The sequence below is a fragment of the Neophocaena asiaeorientalis genome, unplaced genomic scaffold, assembly GCF_003031525.2.
Source record: "Neophocaena asiaeorientalis asiaeorientalis breed wild unplaced genomic scaffold, Neophocaena_asiaeorientalis_V1.1 scaffold275, whole genome shotgun sequence".
Taxonomy (NCBI): domain Eukaryota; kingdom Metazoa; phylum Chordata; class Mammalia; order Artiodactyla; family Phocoenidae; genus Neophocaena; species Neophocaena asiaeorientalis.
The window spans coordinates 7,283,368-7,302,115 of NW_020173679.1; the positions used below are offsets into that span (position 1 = coordinate 7,283,368).

The 18,748-nt window shown below is 50.1% G+C and overlaps 1 protein-coding gene across 1 annotated transcript in view; it reads right to left on the reverse strand.

Moving 5' to 3' along the window:
• Positions 1-11,192: 11,192 nt before the first annotated feature.
• The window catches only part of UBIAD1 (UbiA prenyltransferase domain containing 1), a 14,613-nt gene continuing 7,057 nt past the window's right edge, over positions 11,193-18,748 (reverse strand). The window contains exon 2 of the mRNA XM_024750018.1: positions 11,193-13,624. Within this exon, the coding sequence (XP_024605786.1) occupies positions 13,137-13,624 (488 nt within the window). The 3' untranslated portion in view covers positions 11,193-13,136. The remainder of the gene's footprint in view (positions 13,625-18,748) is intronic.

An 18,748-nucleotide genomic window follows, 5' to 3' on the forward strand; every position in this document is an offset into this window, starting at 1 on the left:
CAGGGCAAGGGAGGAGGTCCTTCCCCGCACCCATTCTATCCCAAACTCCAAGTTCCATAGAAGTGCAACCTTCCGGAAAGAGCATGAAATAGACACACAATTCTGTCGCAGTTTCTCCATTCCCCCTCCTGCACTAAATGCCTATTAGGGACAAAGGGACGGGAACAGAGGACAATAACATCTGTTTTTCCAACAAGCCGGTGACAATGCGGATCTGGAGGCGGAGCTCACGTCCGCACGGGGGCCCAGATGCGGCCCCCCAGCTGCAGAAGCAACTGGCACTCCATCATTTCTCAGAGATTATCTCCCGGTCGGCGGCTCCTGCTGTTTGCTGTATCCTCACCCGGGGAGCTATCGCTGCTCTCCACAGGGTCAGCCCTGCCTCTCTGCTTGCTTTTCATCTCTGTCATGGGCTGGGCCCCTGCCTCAAGAGGAACCTGGAAGCCACGAGTCCTCCAGTCTCGGTGCTGCCTTCTCAAGGCTGGGACCAAGGTCAGGATGCGGGACCACACCACAGGGCCTGGTGGAAAGAGCACTAATCCCAGTCTGGCCACTGGCTCTGTGACCTTGCAAGGATAAACCTGTCTGGGGACCTTGAGAGCAAGGTGTTCAACCTTGCTGCAGGAGCCTCAATTTCCTCATCTATAAGATGGGCATCATATATCATAACTCCATCCTAGAATTGTGATGAGTCTCAGACGTGATATACATGTATGCGAACCTAATTCAGCCCAGACAGCAGAACTGAGGAAAAGGGCCATGAGACCCTGCAGCGTGGGTTTCTGTAGGCAATTTTGTCTGAGGCTGTTCACACTCAAAGGTGATATCTACCAAATTTGCAGGAGCCATGCTTCTACTCCAGGTCAGAGGGATGACAGAGATGACTCTGGGGGTCAGACTGCACAAAGCAAATAGAATCATCCACCCCCCTCTCAAACAGTGGGAACACCAAGACCCTCTCTCTGATGTGTTCCTCAACCCTACTTCTTCTATCTCTCCTTCAAGAAACACCCAGGGCAACCAGCGTGAGAAGCCCCCATGTGCAGGGAGAGCTCAGGGGGAGCCGGGAGAAGGGTTAGGGAGGGAAGCGGGAGGAGAGACGGGAAAGAAAATGGGAGAGGAAGACAATGATGAGAGAAGCAGCTGTGGTTCTTTCAATATTTTAAAGGAGATTTAAATTGAAAATGAGATTTATAAAAAAGAAAAAGAAATCACGCTTTCCACCACCCTGTCTTCGTAAAGAGAAGCATTGAAAATGAAAAAGATTTTTAACCAAACGAGTGCTGCATTTAGAGTCGGAGAAGAACCGATTCAGGTCAAGGATCTGCCATTCTGTGGCCCTGCGACCTTGAGCAAGTCACCTGCCCAGCAAGCGCACCTCTCAAAGCCATGGGGAGGCGGGGCAGAGACCCACGAGGAGAGGGTGTGGTGAACTCGGGGGATGGAGACTCTGTAAGCCTGGGCGGTGTGGACGGACGTTTCCACTCCCACGGCTTAGACTCCAGGGGGTGAACGTGAGGACGCCCTCCTCCCAGCAGCCCAGGCCACTTCCAGGAGTGGGTCATCAGACCCTCCAGGAGGGACTGGAGAACGGGGACTACAGATCTCCCCGGCCAGCAGTGGGGTTTCTGGGGCAGGGCCTGGCCTCTCCCAGGAGACGGGGCCCCACCTGGGGAAGCAGGTCTTCTCCCAGCTCTCAGGCAAAGCAAGATTAGCTGCACCTGATGGCTTGGGGCACGGATTACACAGCACTCTTCCCCACCTAACTCGGTTATCTTTGTTAGACACCCGCTGTCCCTTCTTGAAAAAGGAATGGCTCTTCTCAGGACAGCAGCCCGCCCCCATGCCCCACCTCTGTTCTGAGCTCCATCTCCCTGCCTCTGCCCGATCGGCTCGGGGCTATCATTTGCTCACAGCCCCCGTGGTTTCCGTTTATCCTCTCTGCAATTGCATGGAGATTGGTTATCTGGTAATTGAGATTGTTTTACAAGGTGTCGCTCATTGCACTGAGTTTCATTAATTTTCAGCTTCTCTGAACACCCAGAGTAATAACTGCCCTGTTGGTGAGGAAGCAGAGGAGTGGGTGTCCCACACGTACACAAGTGCACACATGTGCAAGTGGGCAAAATTTTTAACATAATGACAACCCTGGTAAAATAGACTTCAGACGTTTTCTGGATGTCCTTCCCTGGATGAACTTTGACAGGAGCCCAAGGAGATGATGTTACCTGTCCCCATAGCACATTTGGGAAATAGGACACCTTGGAAATTCCTTTAACCTAGAGATTTTTTATTATTATTTTATTAATTTTTATTTTTGGCTGTGTTGGGTCTTTGTTGCTGCACGCAGGCTTTCCCTAGTTGCGGTGAGCGGGGACTACTCTTCATTGCAGTGCGCGGGCTTCTCATTGCAGTGGCTTCTCTTGTTGCGGAGCACGGGCTCTAGGTGCGCGGGCTTCAGTAGTTGTGGCTCACGGGCTCTAGAGCACAGGCTCAGTAGCTGTGGCGCACGGGCTTAGCTGCTCCGCGGCATGTGGGATCTTCCTGGATCAGGGATCTAACCCGTGTCCCCTGCATCGGCAGGCAGATTCTCAACCACTGCATCACCAGGGAAGGCCCTAACGTAGAGATTCTTGAAGCCCCTTTGAATGACAGGCCATTCACAACCATATATAAGACCACCTGTCTCTCCATCCAACTCTCTCTTAGCACCTGCTCAAAGGTCAGCCTCCCAGGGCCGTAGGGCATTCAAATAGGAAGCCACCGGGCTTCCCTGGTGGCACAGTGGTTGGGAGTCCACCTGACGATGCAAGGGACAAGGGTTTGTGCCCCGGTCCGGGAAGATCCCACATGCCGCGGAGCAGCTGGGCCCGTGAGCCATGGCCGCTGAGCCTGCGCGTCCGGGGCCTGTGCTCCGCAGCGGGAGAGGCCACAGCAGTGAGAGGCCCGCGTAACACACACACACACACAAAATAGGAAGCCACCTTGACAGTCTCGAGCCCCAAGGCCAGAACCTCAGGGATAGCGGGCTCTGGTAGGGGGAGGGGCAACTTTCCCATGGTCACCCCACTGGGATTCCAGTCTCCCTGAAAGGCTACAAATGGGTCCTGCCTCGGTTTCCTCATAGAATCTCGTGTGAGTGCCAGAGCAGAGCCCCCCAGGAAATCACCAAAGGGACGCCCCCAAACACACACACACACACACACACACACACACACACACACACAGTTTCACAATGAGTAGTTTCTTTTCCTTTCTGTCTCCCTCACTATTTATAAGCTCTGTGAGGGCAGGGACCTGGTCTCGTTCACCTTCTATTTTTAGTTTTTAACACAGTGCCTGATACTTTTAAGCTGCTCAATGAATGTCTGCTGAGCGAAATGACCGTACTGGGCATTGTGCCAGCACCGTGAAGCACACCATCACGCCAGCCAGGGATCCTCTGCCCTTTAGTGCGGAAGCCTGATATTATACAGAAACGACCACATTCTGAAATATTCCTCAGTAAGAGAGGAAAGGGGACTCATTTTATGAGGTGCCTGTTACACCCCAGGCACCATGCTAAGTACTCTCTGAACAATAGTTCATTTAAACTCAAAACTACCCTACGAGGCAAATATTTTCATCCTCCTTTGTAGAGAAGAAACTGGAAGCTCATAGGGGTTACATAGCTTGGCTGAGCACATCCAGAGGGCGAGTGATACAGCCTGGACTTAACTGAACCCAGTGCTGTCAGACTCCATGAGTGTTTCACTAGTTAAGCTCCATGAGTCATGTCAGGAGTGCCTGTTTGTCTGTCTTTCCTCTGGGACTGTAAGATTCCTGAGGATAGGGACCAGGTCTCATTCACCATTATACCCCAGAGCCTAGCCAAGTGCTGGAACATAATACTTGCTCATTTAACTGTGACTGATTAACTGGTCTCGCAGCCACCTGTAGGTGGCGCCAGAGAAGCAGAGGCGAGACAGGTCTTTGTCATAAGCAGTGAATTGATCTGGGTCTGTGACAGTGGGGTGGGGAGAAATTAACCTCTGCTGCCCTCCTTCTCCCACAGCCCTTTGTGCCCCTGTTATGACACTTGAGATGGCATCAGAATAACTTATGTATGTGCGCTCCCTTCCCCAGCTTACTATGAGCCCTTAAAAGGCAAGGGCAAGCTTATTCATTTTGAGTCCTAGGACAGAGCTGGCCCAGAGTGGGCTCTCAGTGAGGGTCTCTGGCCCTGGAAGCATCAGCTAGAAGGCCCTCGTTGACCTCTGACCCCCTCAGCACGTCCCCTGCATCTGTGCTACTCCTCGCCTGCCATTCCCCGGTCTCAGTGCAGCCCAGAGGGAGGCGGTCTTCCCATTCTCCTAACACGATGCCTTCCCTGGACCTCGTCTCCCAAGGCCATTCATCTTGATTAGGTATTGGCAGCCTTGGCTATTAAATGCCCCACCATCCCCTCCTGTTTGTTTCTCAGCAAGGAGGTGTCAGGGCTTTTCATTATTCAGGCTTTGACCTTGGCAGTGGTGCGATGGCCCTTAGCACACCTACCTCGATGCTGCAGTCTTGTCTGGCCGCGCTGCCGAAGAGGTTGACTAAGGAAAACTTCGCCCACGCTCTCAGGCGGCAACCAAGGGACTTTCTCCAGCTGGGTGAATTGGGGACAGCTGCCCACCAGCACCTCAGCTTCTGAGGAAACCATCACCCTCATGGCCACCTCCTCCTAGAAGCCTTGATCGCAACTCCTCATCACCTCCTCCCGGAAGCCTTCCTGATTAGCTCCATCCGGCACCTCCACCCCTACCCTCAATGCACAGTGGTTGTCAGGGTTTATTCGACAGTTGGCAGGCGTCAGCCGCCTCTCCCTGAACCCAGAGAGCAAGTCTTCTGTGTCCCAAACACGTGTAACTCTCAGCTCCAGGCGCTGCCCACCCTGTAGGTAGGGAGGGGCTCTTTCAGGCTCCCCGCAGCCATGTGCTCCGGAAGCAGAGTCACCATTCGTGAGGTGGGCACTCTGACTCAGTGGCTGCGTGAGGACTGCAAGAAGGAGAGAAAACGAAGGCAGGCAGTTGGGGGAACAGGAGGAGAAATTTAACCTGAGGACGCACCTTGCTGTGTTGTGGGCGGACAGGAGCCACTCTCCGTTATTCAGGGACGGGAAGATCTGACCCCAAACCTTAGTCCATCCAGCTGGAGCAAGTCAGACAAGTGGGCTTAATTTTTATCTCCATAGAGCCAGCCTCCTGGGGACACGGGGCAGAGGGTTTGAGGGGGCCTCACCGGGCAGACCAGAGGGCAGCAGCCCAGTGCCAAGGCCAAGGGCAGTGCCCAGCCCGCGGCACCTCCTCTACCTCCAACTGCTTGTCTGTCTCTTTCCCCAGGTCGCAGGCTCTCTGCTTCCTGCGTGAGAGCGCCACCAGCAAGGAGGTGGCTGTCCCACCTGGATGGGAACCACATCCCCGGCCCTAAGCCACCTCTGTGGGCCTGCACTAGCCCGGCCACTCGCATATTCTTGAGAGCAACCCCAGGAGACCCTGCCTAAGAACACTGGTGGGACCAAGGAAGTTGTGAAGGCTGTGTCACTTTCGACGCTTCTGACACCCCCTTCTCAGGCACACACCACCAGCAGCCGTACTTCCCCTTCTTCACCACCCTCCCACTCCCAGGGGCGGACCAACTGACTGAGCGTCCAGAGTGTACAAGGTGCTGCAGGACATACAAAGACAGAGAAGACGAGCAGAACTTGCACTGAAATAGTTCAAGGTTAGAATCATGGCTCCATCACTTACTAGCTGGGTGACCCAGGGCAAACATAAGACTCTCCCTCCACTTCAGTTTCCTCTCTCATGAAAAAAAGACCTTGGGGGCTTCCCTGGCGGCGCAGTGGTTGGGAGTCCGCCTGCCTATGCAGGGGGCGTGGGTTCGTGCCCCGGTCTGGGAGGATCCCACGTGCCGTGGAGCGGCTGGGCCCGTGAGCCATGGTCGCTGAGCCTGCGTGCCTGGAGCCTGTGCCCCGCAGCGGGAGAGGCCACAACAGCAGTGAGAGGCCCGCGTGCCGCAAAAAAAAAAAAAAAAAAAAAAAAAAAAAGACCTTAATACACCATTCATGGGGTTGTTCTGAGGCTTAAAAGGATGTTTTTAAGCTTTGAGAACAATGCCTGGCACACAGCGATGGTTTTATTACTGTCATTCACTCAGTCATTCAGCAAACATTTATTTAGAGGCTTCCACGTACCAGGAAGATGAGCTGGATCTTAAAAGATCTTAAGAGTTACTGCCAAGTTTCCCTTCCTCTCCCAGCCCCTTACCACTCAGGGGCAGCAGATGTGATGCAGTGGTCCAAACTCTAACACCTGTCGGTCAGCCCTACAAGTCTTGCCGCCCCTGGAGGTGACTCAGTCCTTCAGCACCTGCTCTGAGTCCCAAGCCCTGCGCTCGAGATGACTTAGGATGGTGAGTAAAGCACCCTAGTCCTCCCACCTCCTGGGGGCGGCCGACAATAGACATTTGACAAACTAACAGATGTGTAACACCCACACCATGCCCGGGCCTGCCCTGCTACACCCACTGTGACCCTAATGCGGACAATTCGAAGGCAGGCTGGGGGAGAGAGGGACAGGGATATGGCAGGAGTGCGGGAGTGTGGACCTGGGGTGCTCCTAGAGTAGCAGCAGGCAGAGGGCTGCCTCTCTGGATGTACTGGCATCACAGAAGGGCCCCAGGCCAACTTCCCTTTACCCTCGAAACCTGGTTGAAATCATATGATCAAGACCCTCACTGTCCCTCCCAAGATGCTCAGGACCCTCCCAGAACTCCCGCATCTTGAGGTGGGTCAGGGGCAATGAAGGGGGTTTGCCCTGCAATTATAGCCTTTCCCCCACCCCAGGAAGCTGTCTGCAGGCCCTCCTGAAGAGCCAGGCTCAGCCCTTGTCACCTGTTCAAGCAGGGGACCTGACTCGGTTTATACCACTGTTTGGCATCCTGGCTTCGTCACTCACTGTGGGAGGCCTGTCCCAATTGGAAAAAGGGTAAATCACAAATGTCAACTGGCTGAGACCCAAGTGCCAGGTTCTCGCCAGAGGCACTACTTTTACACCAGCCTGCACAGTCTGGAGCCCGTAATGAAAGAGGCTGACAGTCCATTAGCAGCAGGGTAGTCTCCGGGGCTCGGAGGAAAGGAGCTGTCATCCACCTCCCTTCAAGGGCTTTCAAGGGGGAAATCAACTCTGTGTGCATGTGCAAGCGTGTATAATCTTAAAAAAAAAAAAGGAAGTAATATCAATCACAGCCGTGTCCCTTGAAGTCGGCAGACAACCATCTGACATCACAGAGAACTGTCAACATGTTTTTTGTACTCTGTCCTTCCAACCCCTGGGGGCAGGTCTGAGAGATGATCCCATAATAATATAAAACACCCATATCACAGGATGGGAAGACCCTTAAGGTCTTCTCATACACCCCCTCTGATGTCCAACTCTTCACTTCAATGTTCCTGACAAGAAATCTTCCTTTCGCCTGAATGCCTCTAGTCACAGGGACCTCACTGCCCACTGGGATGTTTCAAACATCTCACTTGCTGATTCCTCTAATGGTTAGAAAGTTCTTCCTGACCTCAGAGCTTAAATTTGAGATCAAATAACTTCCACCCGTTGGTCCTAGCTTTGCCTTTGAAGTTTCAGACACACACACAAACACACACACACACACACACACACACACACACACACTCCCACCCCAATCCCTTTTCCCCAAGACAGCCCTCTCCTTTCTATGCTGACATGGTTTTAAGTGCCCTCACCAGTCTGCCTACTGCTTTCTGGACAAGATCCAGTTTGTGAATAACACATCTTCAGAACGTGGTGCCACACTGAGAGACGTAAAATCTCTGCCGCAGCTGTCACCAGTGTGAAGACACACGTGTGTGCAGGTAGAAATGAAATTCCTGGAGCTGTATTTTCATGCACTCCACATTTCATCCCATATTGTTGAACGCCTTGCTGAAATCCCAGTGTATTACATCCAAGGCATGCTCTTGATTTATCATCACATTTGCTCTATCAAAAAAGGAACTAAGGGCTTCCCTGGTGGCGCAGTGGTTGAGAGTCCGCCTGCCGATGCAGGGGACGCGGGTTCGTGCCCCGGTCCGGGAAGATCCCACCTGGAGCTGTATTTTCATGCACTCCACATTTCATCCCATATTGTTGAACGCCTTGCTGAAATCCCAGTGTATTACATCCAAGGCATGCTCTTGATTTATCATCACATTTGCTCTACCAAAAAAGGAACTAAGAGGGACTTCCCTGGTGGCTCAGTGGTTAAAAATCCGCCTGCCAACGCAGGGGACACAGGTTCGAGCCCTGGTCCGGGAAGATCCCACATGCCGCGGAGCAGCAAAGCCCGTGTGCCACAACTACTGAGCCTGCACTCTAGGTCCTATGAGCCACAACTACTGAGCCCGTGCACCTAGAGCCCGTGCTCCACAACAAGAGAAGCCACCACAATGAGAAGCCCGCGCACCGCAACGAAGAGGAGCCCCCGCTCACCACAACTAGAGAGAGCCCTTGTACAGCAACGAAGACCCCATGCAACCATAAATAAATAAATAAATAGATAAATAAATAAATAAGGAACTAAGAGGACTTCCCTGGTGGCGCAGTGGTTAAGAATCCACCTGCCAATACAGGGGACACGGGTTCAAGCCCTGGTCCGGGAAGATCCCATGTGCCGCAGAGCAACTAAGCCCGTGCGCCACAACTACTGAGCCTGTGTTCTAGAGCCTGTGAGCCACAACTACTGAGCCCACGCACCCTAGGGCCCATGCACCACAACTACTGAGCCCTAGTGCTGCAACTATTGAAGCCCACACCCCTAGAGCCCGTGCTATGCAACAAGAGAAGCCACCGCAATGAGAAGCCCGTGCGCCACAACGAAGAGTAGCCCCCGCTCACCACAACTAGAGAAAGCCCGCGCGCAGCAATGAAAACCCAACACGGCCAAAAAAATAATACATTTTTTTAAAAAAGGAACTAAGAAAGAAGGAAAAATGCCCAGGAATGGGCCCAGCCCACCATGTGTGGTTGACAGCACAGGGATGGGCAGGACATGAGCCTTCCTTGTTCTGGACACTAACCTATTAATTCCACCTCGGGTCACATTAACCAACATGGAAGCCAAAGCTCATCACTGACTCAAACTGTGCTTTGGGCCAGGTCACAGGCTCAGATTTTGGCTGAAATAAAGGAGTAACAGAAGAGTTGGTAAGATAACATATGATGTATTTCATCATTCCACTTCGGAAGAGGCCAGCATTGAGCTCCTAAAGGCCCCTGGGTGGGGTTTTGTGCAAAGGTCCTGCAAGGGGTGAGGAAGGAGGGAAATGCTCTGAGTAGGTCAGGTGGATGAGGTAGTTCACAGAGAAAGTGGGAGCTTCTGCCAAGACTGGGCAGAAATGGGGATGGAGTGACGGGGACAAGGGCTCTCCAAGGCCCACGGTACTCGGCAAGGAAGGCTGCTGTCAGGGGCATTTTGAACCCTTCTAGCGCAGAGTATCCAAGAAACAAGGGTAGATTCCAGGGCCGAGCCCCAGCATGAAGCAGCAAGGACGCAACCTTACGGACAGCGAGCCCATGGAGCAAGGACCCAGCCAGCATCTCTGGCTTCTGCCCCACGGAGGCCCAGGGGTCCTGGGTGCTCCCAGGGAGACAGAAGCAGGCCCAAGAGGTGAATAAGGCTGCATTTCCAGCCACCCCCATTGGGGGGCAGAATGAGTCTGACTCACAGAAATAAAGGCACGTGATGCTCTCCTGCAGAGCCATCAACACCCACCCTACCTGCGGCTCTCACTCCACATATCTTCCCCTTCTGATGTTACCTTGGGTTGGCCAAAAAGTTCGTTCGGGTTTTCCCATCAGCCGGAAAACCCCGAACGAACTTTTTGGCCAATCCAATATACTTGGTTTGGGGGACCCAAGTGTATTGCTTATATAGTAAGCCCCCTACACACGAACCTTCAAGCTGCGAACTTTCAAAGATGCGGACGCGTGTCCAGTCACGTAAGTTAGTTCATATGTCTGGCGTACGCTGTCGCGTGCGTGCACCCTCTCCAGGTGGCTGTGCTTTTGTGGGCTTTGCTGTACAGTACCGTATAGCGTACAGCAGTACAGTATCTTTATTTCAAGCCCAGGATGTCCAGAAGCAAGCGTAAAAGCAGTGGTGATGTAGCTGGGACTACTGTACTTCTCAAGGTACTGTACTGTAAGACGAAAAATGTTTGCTTTTTTGTGTCTGTTACGTATTATTTGTGTGAAAAGTGTTATAAACCTATTACAGTACAGTACTATATAGCCCATCGTGTTAGCTGGGTACCTAAGCTAACTCTGTTGGATTTAGGAACAAATGGGACTTACGAACGCGCTCTCGGAATGGAACTTGTTCGAATGTAGGGGACTTCTTACTGTATTTACTCATGGCAAAGTTTTCCTTTCACACATCAAAGCAGCCTTTTCAGTCTCCCAGAAATTCACCTAGCTCGACTATTATCCCTGCCACGTATCTCTGCTGTGTTCATGAGGACACACCGTCAAATGCCCAGCAGAAACCCAAATGTCCTCTATCTGCTGCACGTTCCCAACCTATCAGCAGCGACCTGCTCGAGAAAAATGAGAGTAGGAAACAACAGAAGGAAACAAGGCTAATCTGGCCTGCCTGGCTCTTGGCAAATCCCTACTGTCTCTCCTAAGGGCTCATCAAATCTGGTCAAACTCACCGCCAAAGATCAGGCGCCCCACCCCCTCCCCACTAAATGTGCCCGCGCTGGTCTCCTGAGGTTTATGAATCAGAGTTCACAAGCAGACGATGAGGCAAGCAGCAGGAGAGAGCACAGGGAAATGGGAAGCCAGACCACTGATAAGCATTTTCCTTTTTTAATTAAAAAAATTTGTTTATTAACAAGTCTAAAGAAAACCTTCATTGAATCAGGGGATGTAATACAAATTATAGTGACCTGCATATAAAACCTGGCATCAAATTTGGCCTTTTAGAAAGATTTATATATAAAAATATGCATTAAAACCTGCACCAGGGACTTCCCTGGTGGGGCAGTAGCTGAGAGTCTGCCTGCCGACGCAGGGAACACGGGTTCGTGCCCCGGTCCGGGAGGATCCCACATGCCGCGGAGCGGCTGGGCCTGTGAGCCATGGCCACTGAGCCTGCGCATCCGGAGCCTGTGCTCCACAACGGGAGAGGCTACAACAGTGAGAGGCCCACCTACCGCAAAAACAAAAACAAAAACAAAAAGACCCTGCACCAGAACACAGTGCAGAGGTTAACTGACACCCCCGAAGGGAGGGCTTACCAAGGTGGTCTGGTCTGTGGACGCAGGGAGCTCTCAGTCCGACGGCCTCAGGGGTGAGCCTTATGTGACAATGGCCTGCTGGGAAGGAGCCCGAAAAGCTTGTCTCTTTGAAGGCAGGACTCTTGTGAGCACCAAAATGCCACTAGCCTGGCATAAAACGAAAATGGTGCTGGGAGAAGACAAGACAGGAGAGAGGGCTGTCCTCCTTTTCCTCATTACTGGGCTCTGACCACTATCTGAAGATTCTGGAACTCTGCAGACAAACCACCTTTAACTTTAGAGGAACTTTTGCAATTTCCAAATATGTTTTTTCCAAGTAAGCTACCCAATTCTAACTCAAGGAGCCAAATCGTAATTGGCCTGATTTTAAGGATTAAGAGCTAGTTCTGATGTCATTTTCTGCGGGCCAAGACCCTGAAATACCTATCAGAATGGCTATAATCACAACAGAAAAGCATGATGACGATGGTCTCAATCTATTTTGGTCTTGGACCCAATGCAACCAAGCAATTCTAGCCCAGAAGTTATACTTCACAGCCACTGAAACAAGAGGTGGCTTTGATCAATGCTGGAATTCCCCCATCCTGGGTACAAACTATCTCTGCACAAGGCAACGGAAGCCTTTGGGAAAAGCCGGGTCAGTATTGTGTGTCTGTCCTCAAGGAGGAGGATGCAGTTTCTTCACTGATGAGCCTGTCATTTTGGCTGAACTGCGTCAGGACTGTTTGACCACTGGCTTATTCACTCATGGAGGAGCTGCTGTCCTTGGTCTGCTCTTCCTCTGGTTCTGTGGACAGGGGCAACCATCCCTGACTCAGTTGCTAAGCTGCTGCCCAAACAGCAGGGCTCCACGGATGGGAGACACACAAATGGGGACCTGAAAGAAATGGAGGGCGGGCATAGGGGAGTGCGAGGAAACACGATGAGGGCAGGCGAAGAAGCGGCCTTGTGGGCCTTCAGTAGTCGGCAAGGACAGCCAGGGCCTCTACAACTTCAGAGCGCGGCGAGTTACTGAAAGGGCTGGGAGTCCTTCCTGTCATGCCAGCGGGCTCTACAAGGGGAAACTAGCCGCCCTACCAGTTTCTATCCAAAAGCATAGTGATTTTCTCAGCTGCCTCCAAGTGTTGTTTTTTTGTTTTTTTTTTTCCTTCCTTCCAAGCCCTCGGCTCCACTGTCCTGCTGCAGGGTCATCTGATGCTTTTCCTCAACTGTGCCAATAAGTGAAGTGAGGACAAAAGGGTCTGAATCACAATTTAGGCAAAAAGCCTAGAGCCCGGTCGGGCTGTTAATGAGGGGCCTTCTCTCTCAAGGTAGTGTATTTCAGGACCCAAGTGCTCAGGGTAAGAGACAGGTACTCCTTGTCACTGGGGATCATCAACGCATCCTGCCAGACCAAAACAGCAGAGGACACTTTACTGGCCCAGTTACTTGGCCCAGTTACTATGGCTCTTTCAGGACAGGAGGCCAACCTGCGCGGTTCCTTCACCAAGTCGTAGGGCCTCGTAGCCCACTAAAAGTGACCTGACAACACCCTCTAGTGGAAATTATAAATAAAACAAGGGCCATGCGTCCAATTTACCTTGTTCTGACACCAGAGTGGTTTCAAGAAGTCCCCATAAAACGGAACAAAATAACAAAACCGAAACATTCTCTTTAAGAATGTAATCATAAAAAAGGTGGGCGTTCACAAGCCATCCTTAAGCCCCTCACTGCCAAATCACCTTCCCTCCTCAGACACTCTGCCTTCAACACGTTCTAAGAAAGGGGGACACGTTGTGGCGTGCGGCTACTGGTCCCCTTAGAGTTTGGGCAGACTGCCTGCCGGTGCCAGAATGATGCTGGAAACGTAGAAGAGGCCCAGCAGAAGGTTGAGTTTGGCAGTCCTCTGGGGCAGTTTGTTGAAAGTCTGGCTTCGGAACTGTCTCTCAAGGGAAAAGGCCATGGGAATGGTGAGCAGGGGCAGTGCCAGGCTGATGCTGCAGTGCACAGCCAGGATGCTGAAGATCAGGTAGGGCAGGAAGAGCAGCGTGTTGTAGAGCATGTAGGAGAGAGTGGGGCCGATGAGGATGGCGAGCGTGACGATGCCAGCCTCCCGGTCAGACTCCATGTCCCTGGTATTGTTGGAATGGAGGATGGCCTCGGTGCTAAGGGCGAGGGGGATGGCGTAGACCAGCGGGAAGACCGCCAGGGACCCCACCTGGACGGCGTAGGCGAACATCACAGCCAGCGGGCCAAAAGTGATGAGGATGATGAGGTCTCCCAGAGCCAGGTACTTGAATCCAATTCCTAGGCCAGAAAACACAGAGAGCTGCTGTGAGATCAGGGGCTGGAAACCGCGGCAGTCAAAAGGCAGGCTGCTGTGGCTGCACGGGGCATATTCTTAGGCTGTGAAGCGGGGCAGTGGTTGCATTCCCCTCCCGTCCAGAGCAAAATCTGACTTTTTTTCTCCAGTGGCACAGAGGGACAGAGAAGACTAATCGTTAAGCACCCAGTTCAGTCTCAGAGTCATCCCCGAGTTTTCCTTCCTGCTGTCCCCCAACAAAGGCCTGCCACAAAGAGCGGGGGCCTCCCAAACTAGTGGCTACCAGTGGGGAAGAGGGTAGAGGGGCAAAACAGGGGTGGGAAGTGGGAGGTACAAACTACTGGGTGTAAGATGGGCTCAAGGATGTGTTGTACAACACGGGGAATACAGCCAGTATTTTGTAATAAATGTAAGTGGAAGGTAACCTTTAAAAACTGTATAAAAAATGGAAAAACGTTGAAAAAAAGAAAAAAGAGCAGGGGGTTCCAAGTCACAGACAGCTCAACGGGAGAGCCCTGAGGGTCTCACAGGTCTTACGGTCCAGGGCTTGCATTTCTTTCATCCTCCACCAACCCCTGCAAGACACTGCTTCTGTCAGGAATGCCCTGAGATCAGCCCCTCACGGAATACCCACCCCAGCCTCTTACTTTTCAGCCACGACCTCTGGAAGCATCTTCTGGTTCTGAAAATCGCCAGTTAATCTCAGCGAAAGTTCAGGGTTCCCAAACTCCACAGAGAGCAACTTTCACCCACATAATGAGTAAGACAGCTAAGACAGGGAACTTATAACACTGCTTCCCCTCTCTGGTTCCCATGAAGTTAAAACACTACATAATCCCTAACTTTTCCTCCCATACTGCTAATCTACTTCAAATCCTGTCTCAACCCCATCTTTCAAACTGGCCCCCACACATACTTCTTTCAGTTCCTCAGGGCCTTCAGACACTCCCCCAACCCCGACCCCTTGCCTGGCTAACTTCTACTCATCCTTCAAGACTTTAAAGACCATTCCTCAAGGCAGCCTTCCTCAGCCCTAGACCACATTTGGTTCCCTTGCAATATGCTCCACAGCACCCTGACTTCCACTTTCATAAACTCCATCACACTTCTAGTTTTTGGTGGTTTTTTTTTTGACTGCACTGTGTGGCATGCGGGATCTTAGTTCCCCGACCAGGGATGGAACCCGTGCCCCCTGCAGTGGAAGTTCAGAGTCCTAACCGCTGGACCACCAGGGAATTCCCGCACTTCTAATTCTTAATCTCTGTCTCTCCCACTAACCCGTAGGTTTCAGTGAGGGCAGGGCCTTGTGTCTGGCCAGTTAACAGCTGGCTCCCCAGTGCCTGACACAAAGGGTGAGCTGAACACAGAGCTACAGTAACAAGCACCTGGAATTTGGAACCAAGGTCATGAAAAATGTCCCACTTGGATTGAAACAGGCAAAGCAGCATGGAAAGGGTGAGAGACACCCACTCAAAGAGGTGATCCACACATATATTGCTACAGAAGCTTGGGAAACCTCTGATCTAATCAAGCTACCAAGGCATGGCCTCAGGATCAGAAAATTTTAAAAAAAACTATTGGGTCATCAATTGCATTTTAAACAGCCTAAAACGATAAGGGACAATGATCTGTACAAGATCTAAAAGCATGGTAGCCAAAGAACAAGATGCAGCCCAAATTTACCTCCACACCTAGTGGTTGGGATTCTTTAGTGCTAAAGGACCACCCTTGATTCTTTGGAAGGAAGCATCTCCAGGAAAGGGTATAACAGGCATGGCCCCTGATACCCCCAACACACAGCAAACTAATTCTGTACTCCCCAGGCACTGTTCTGATAAGTAACTTGGTTGTCTGAGGACATGCCCTCCAGGAGGAAGGTCTCTCAAGCAGCACCTCGGCTCCAATTCTAAATTAGGAAATCGATGTCTTGTGCGGTATCTCACACGTTTAGGCAACTACCCCTGCCCAAGGAAGATGCCAGGCAGGAATGCTCCCAGCACCAGTCTAGCAAATTTCTCACCAGCTGTCTGCTCTTCTTCTGCATTTTTTTGCAGCTCTCCAAGCAGACTTCGGGGCTCTTGACCTCTGGCAAGAGTACCCAAGAACACCACCTTAGATCGCCTGGCAAAAAACAACATGAGCAAAGCTTCTTGAGGTTATCTGACACCAGAAAATGACAAAGCCCTTGAGCAGAAAGCCCTGTTTCCTGAGCGTCCGACCCAAGGCTCATGTGCTCCACCTGATTCAGAGATGTGGCCCACCTGGGAGTTTCCTTTTAGGCACTCCCCTGCTCCCAACACCATTTTCCACGTGAGCCAGCACAGTGAAACACTGGGCCAGTTCTCCACACAGCAGCCAGAATGAATTTCTTAACACATAAATCAAAATGTTGGCATCAAAAGGATGTGGAGTAAATGGAACTCTCATGCCTCGCTGGTGGGGAGGTAAAAGCAGTAGAACCACATCCAAAAACACTTTGGCAGCTTCTCATAAAGTTAAACATCATCTACCCTATGACCCAGTAATTCGATTCCTAGGCATTTACCCAAGAAAAATGAAAACAAATATCCACAGAAGACTTGAATATGAATGTTCAGTCGTAATAGCCAAAATATGGAAATAATCCAAAAGTCGCTGAACAGGATAATGGATAAACCAATTGTGGTATGTCCATACAATGGCTACCTCTCAGTGATACAGAGGAACTACTGATACACATGACAACACAACGAAACTCAAAAACAGGCACAAGAATTCATACTGAATGATTCCATTTACATGATGTTCTAGACCACGCAACAGTGGTGGCCTCTAGATGGGGTGGGAAGAGTGGGGTTGACAGGGAAAAAGCACAAGGAAGTTTTTGGGGGTGACAGAAATGTTCTGTATTATGGTAGGGGTATGGGTTATACAGCTGTATGTAATTGTCAAAATTCATCAAACTATAACGCTTAAGATCCATGCATTTCACCATACGTCAACTATATATCGATAAAAGTCAACGTTAAAAAAAAACATAAATCAGATTATGTCATTAACCTGCTCAATACATTTCAATGTCTCTCCATTTGTTCATTCAATAAATATTAAGTGCTGACTACTTGCCAGGCACTGTTCTGGGCATGATGGAGAGAACAAAGAGACTGAAATCCCTACCCCCAGGGAGTTTACAGTCTAAGGGGGAAGATAATTAACAAAGTAAGTACTTTATGTGGTTACAAAGTAATGTGTGCTATGAAGAAAAAGCAGAGGAGAGCAATAGGGAAGGCACTGTAGGGGAGACACAGGGTGTGTGTGTGATTTTATTTTTTTCAGCTGCTGCAGAAAAAAATTGTTATTGTTTTGTAATTTTAAATAGGGTAGAAGCTGACATTAGAGCAAATGGGTGGCAGTTAGAAAGCAAATCATACACACAGATGGGGGAAGAGCGTTCTAAACAGAGGAAACAGCATCTCAAAGGACCTGAGGTAGGAGCATGCCTGGCGTGTTCCAGAAACAGCTAGCAGGGCAGTGTGGCTGGAGCATGGTGAAGAGGAGAGCAGGTCAGAGAGTTGTGGGGAATTGCGGGTGGAGCAGATAATGTCCGGCCCTGAGGGTCATTGTAAAGACCCCGACCTTTACTCTAATGAGGTGGGAGCCACTGGAGAGTTTTGAGCAGGCGACTGACACAGCTGCAGGATTACTCTGGCTGCTGATCTGGGAGCACTGGGAAAGGGACAAGGGTGCATGCACAGAGACAGGTAAAGAATCAGCTGCAATAATTGAGGGAGATGACAGTGGTAGTGGTGGGAAGTGACGGGAAGTGGTCCAGTCCCAAATGCATGTTAGAAGTGGAATCGCTACAATCCTGCAGCCTGTGGAACAAAAACCACATTCACAGAAAGATAGACAAGATGAAAAGGCAGAGGGCTATGTACCAGATGAAGGAACAAGATAAAACCCCAGAAAAACAACTAAATGAAATGGAGATAGGCAACCTTCCAGGAAAAGAACTCAGAATAATGATAGTGAAGATGATCCAGGACCTCGGAAAAAGAATGGAGGCAAAGATCGAGAAGGTGCAAGAAATATTTAACAAAGACCTAGAAGAATTAAAGAACAAACAAACAGAGATCAACAATACAATAACTGAAATAAAAAATACACTAGAAGGAATCAATAGCAGAATAACTGAGGCAGAAGAACGGATAAGTGACCTGGAAGACAGAATGGTGGAACTCACTGCTGTAGAACAGAATACAGAAAAAAGAATGAAAAGAAATGAAGACAGCCTAAGAGACCTCTGGGACAACATTAAACACACCAACATTCACATTATAGGGGTTCCAGAAGAAGAGAGACAGAAAGGACCTGAGAAAATATTTGAAGAGATTATAGAGGAAAACTTCCCTAACATGGGAAAGGAAATAGCCACGCAAGTCCAGGAAGCACAGAGTCCTATACAGGAGAAACCCAAGGAGAAACATGCTGAGACACATAGTAATCAAACTGGCAAAATATCAAAGAGGAAATCAAAAAATACCTAGACACAAATGGCAATGAAAACACGACAATCCAAAACCTATGGGAAGCAGCAAAAGCAGTTCTAAGAGGGAAGTTTAGAGCAATACAATCCTACCTCAAGAAACAACAAACATCTCAAATAAACAATCTAATCTCACACCTAAAGGAACTAGAGAAAGAAGAACAAACAAAACCCAAAGTTAGTAGAAGGAAAGAAATCATAAAGAGCAGAAATAAATGAAACAGAAACAAAGAAAACAATTGCAAAGATCAATAAAACTAAGAGCTCGTTCTTTGAGAAGATAAACAAAATGGATAAACCATTAGTGAGACTCAACAAGAAAAAGAGGGAGAGGACTCAAATCAACAAAACTAGAAATGAAAAAGGAGAAGTTACAACAGACACCACAGAAATACAAAGCATCCTAAGAAACTACCACTCTCTTAGTAGAGAGAGAGAGACTAAGCAACTCTATGCCAATAAAACGGACAACCTGGAAGAAATGGAGAAACTCTTAGAAAGGTATAACCTTCCAAGACTGAAACAGGAAGAAATAGAAAATATGAACAGACCAATCACAAGTAATGAAATTGAAACTGTGATT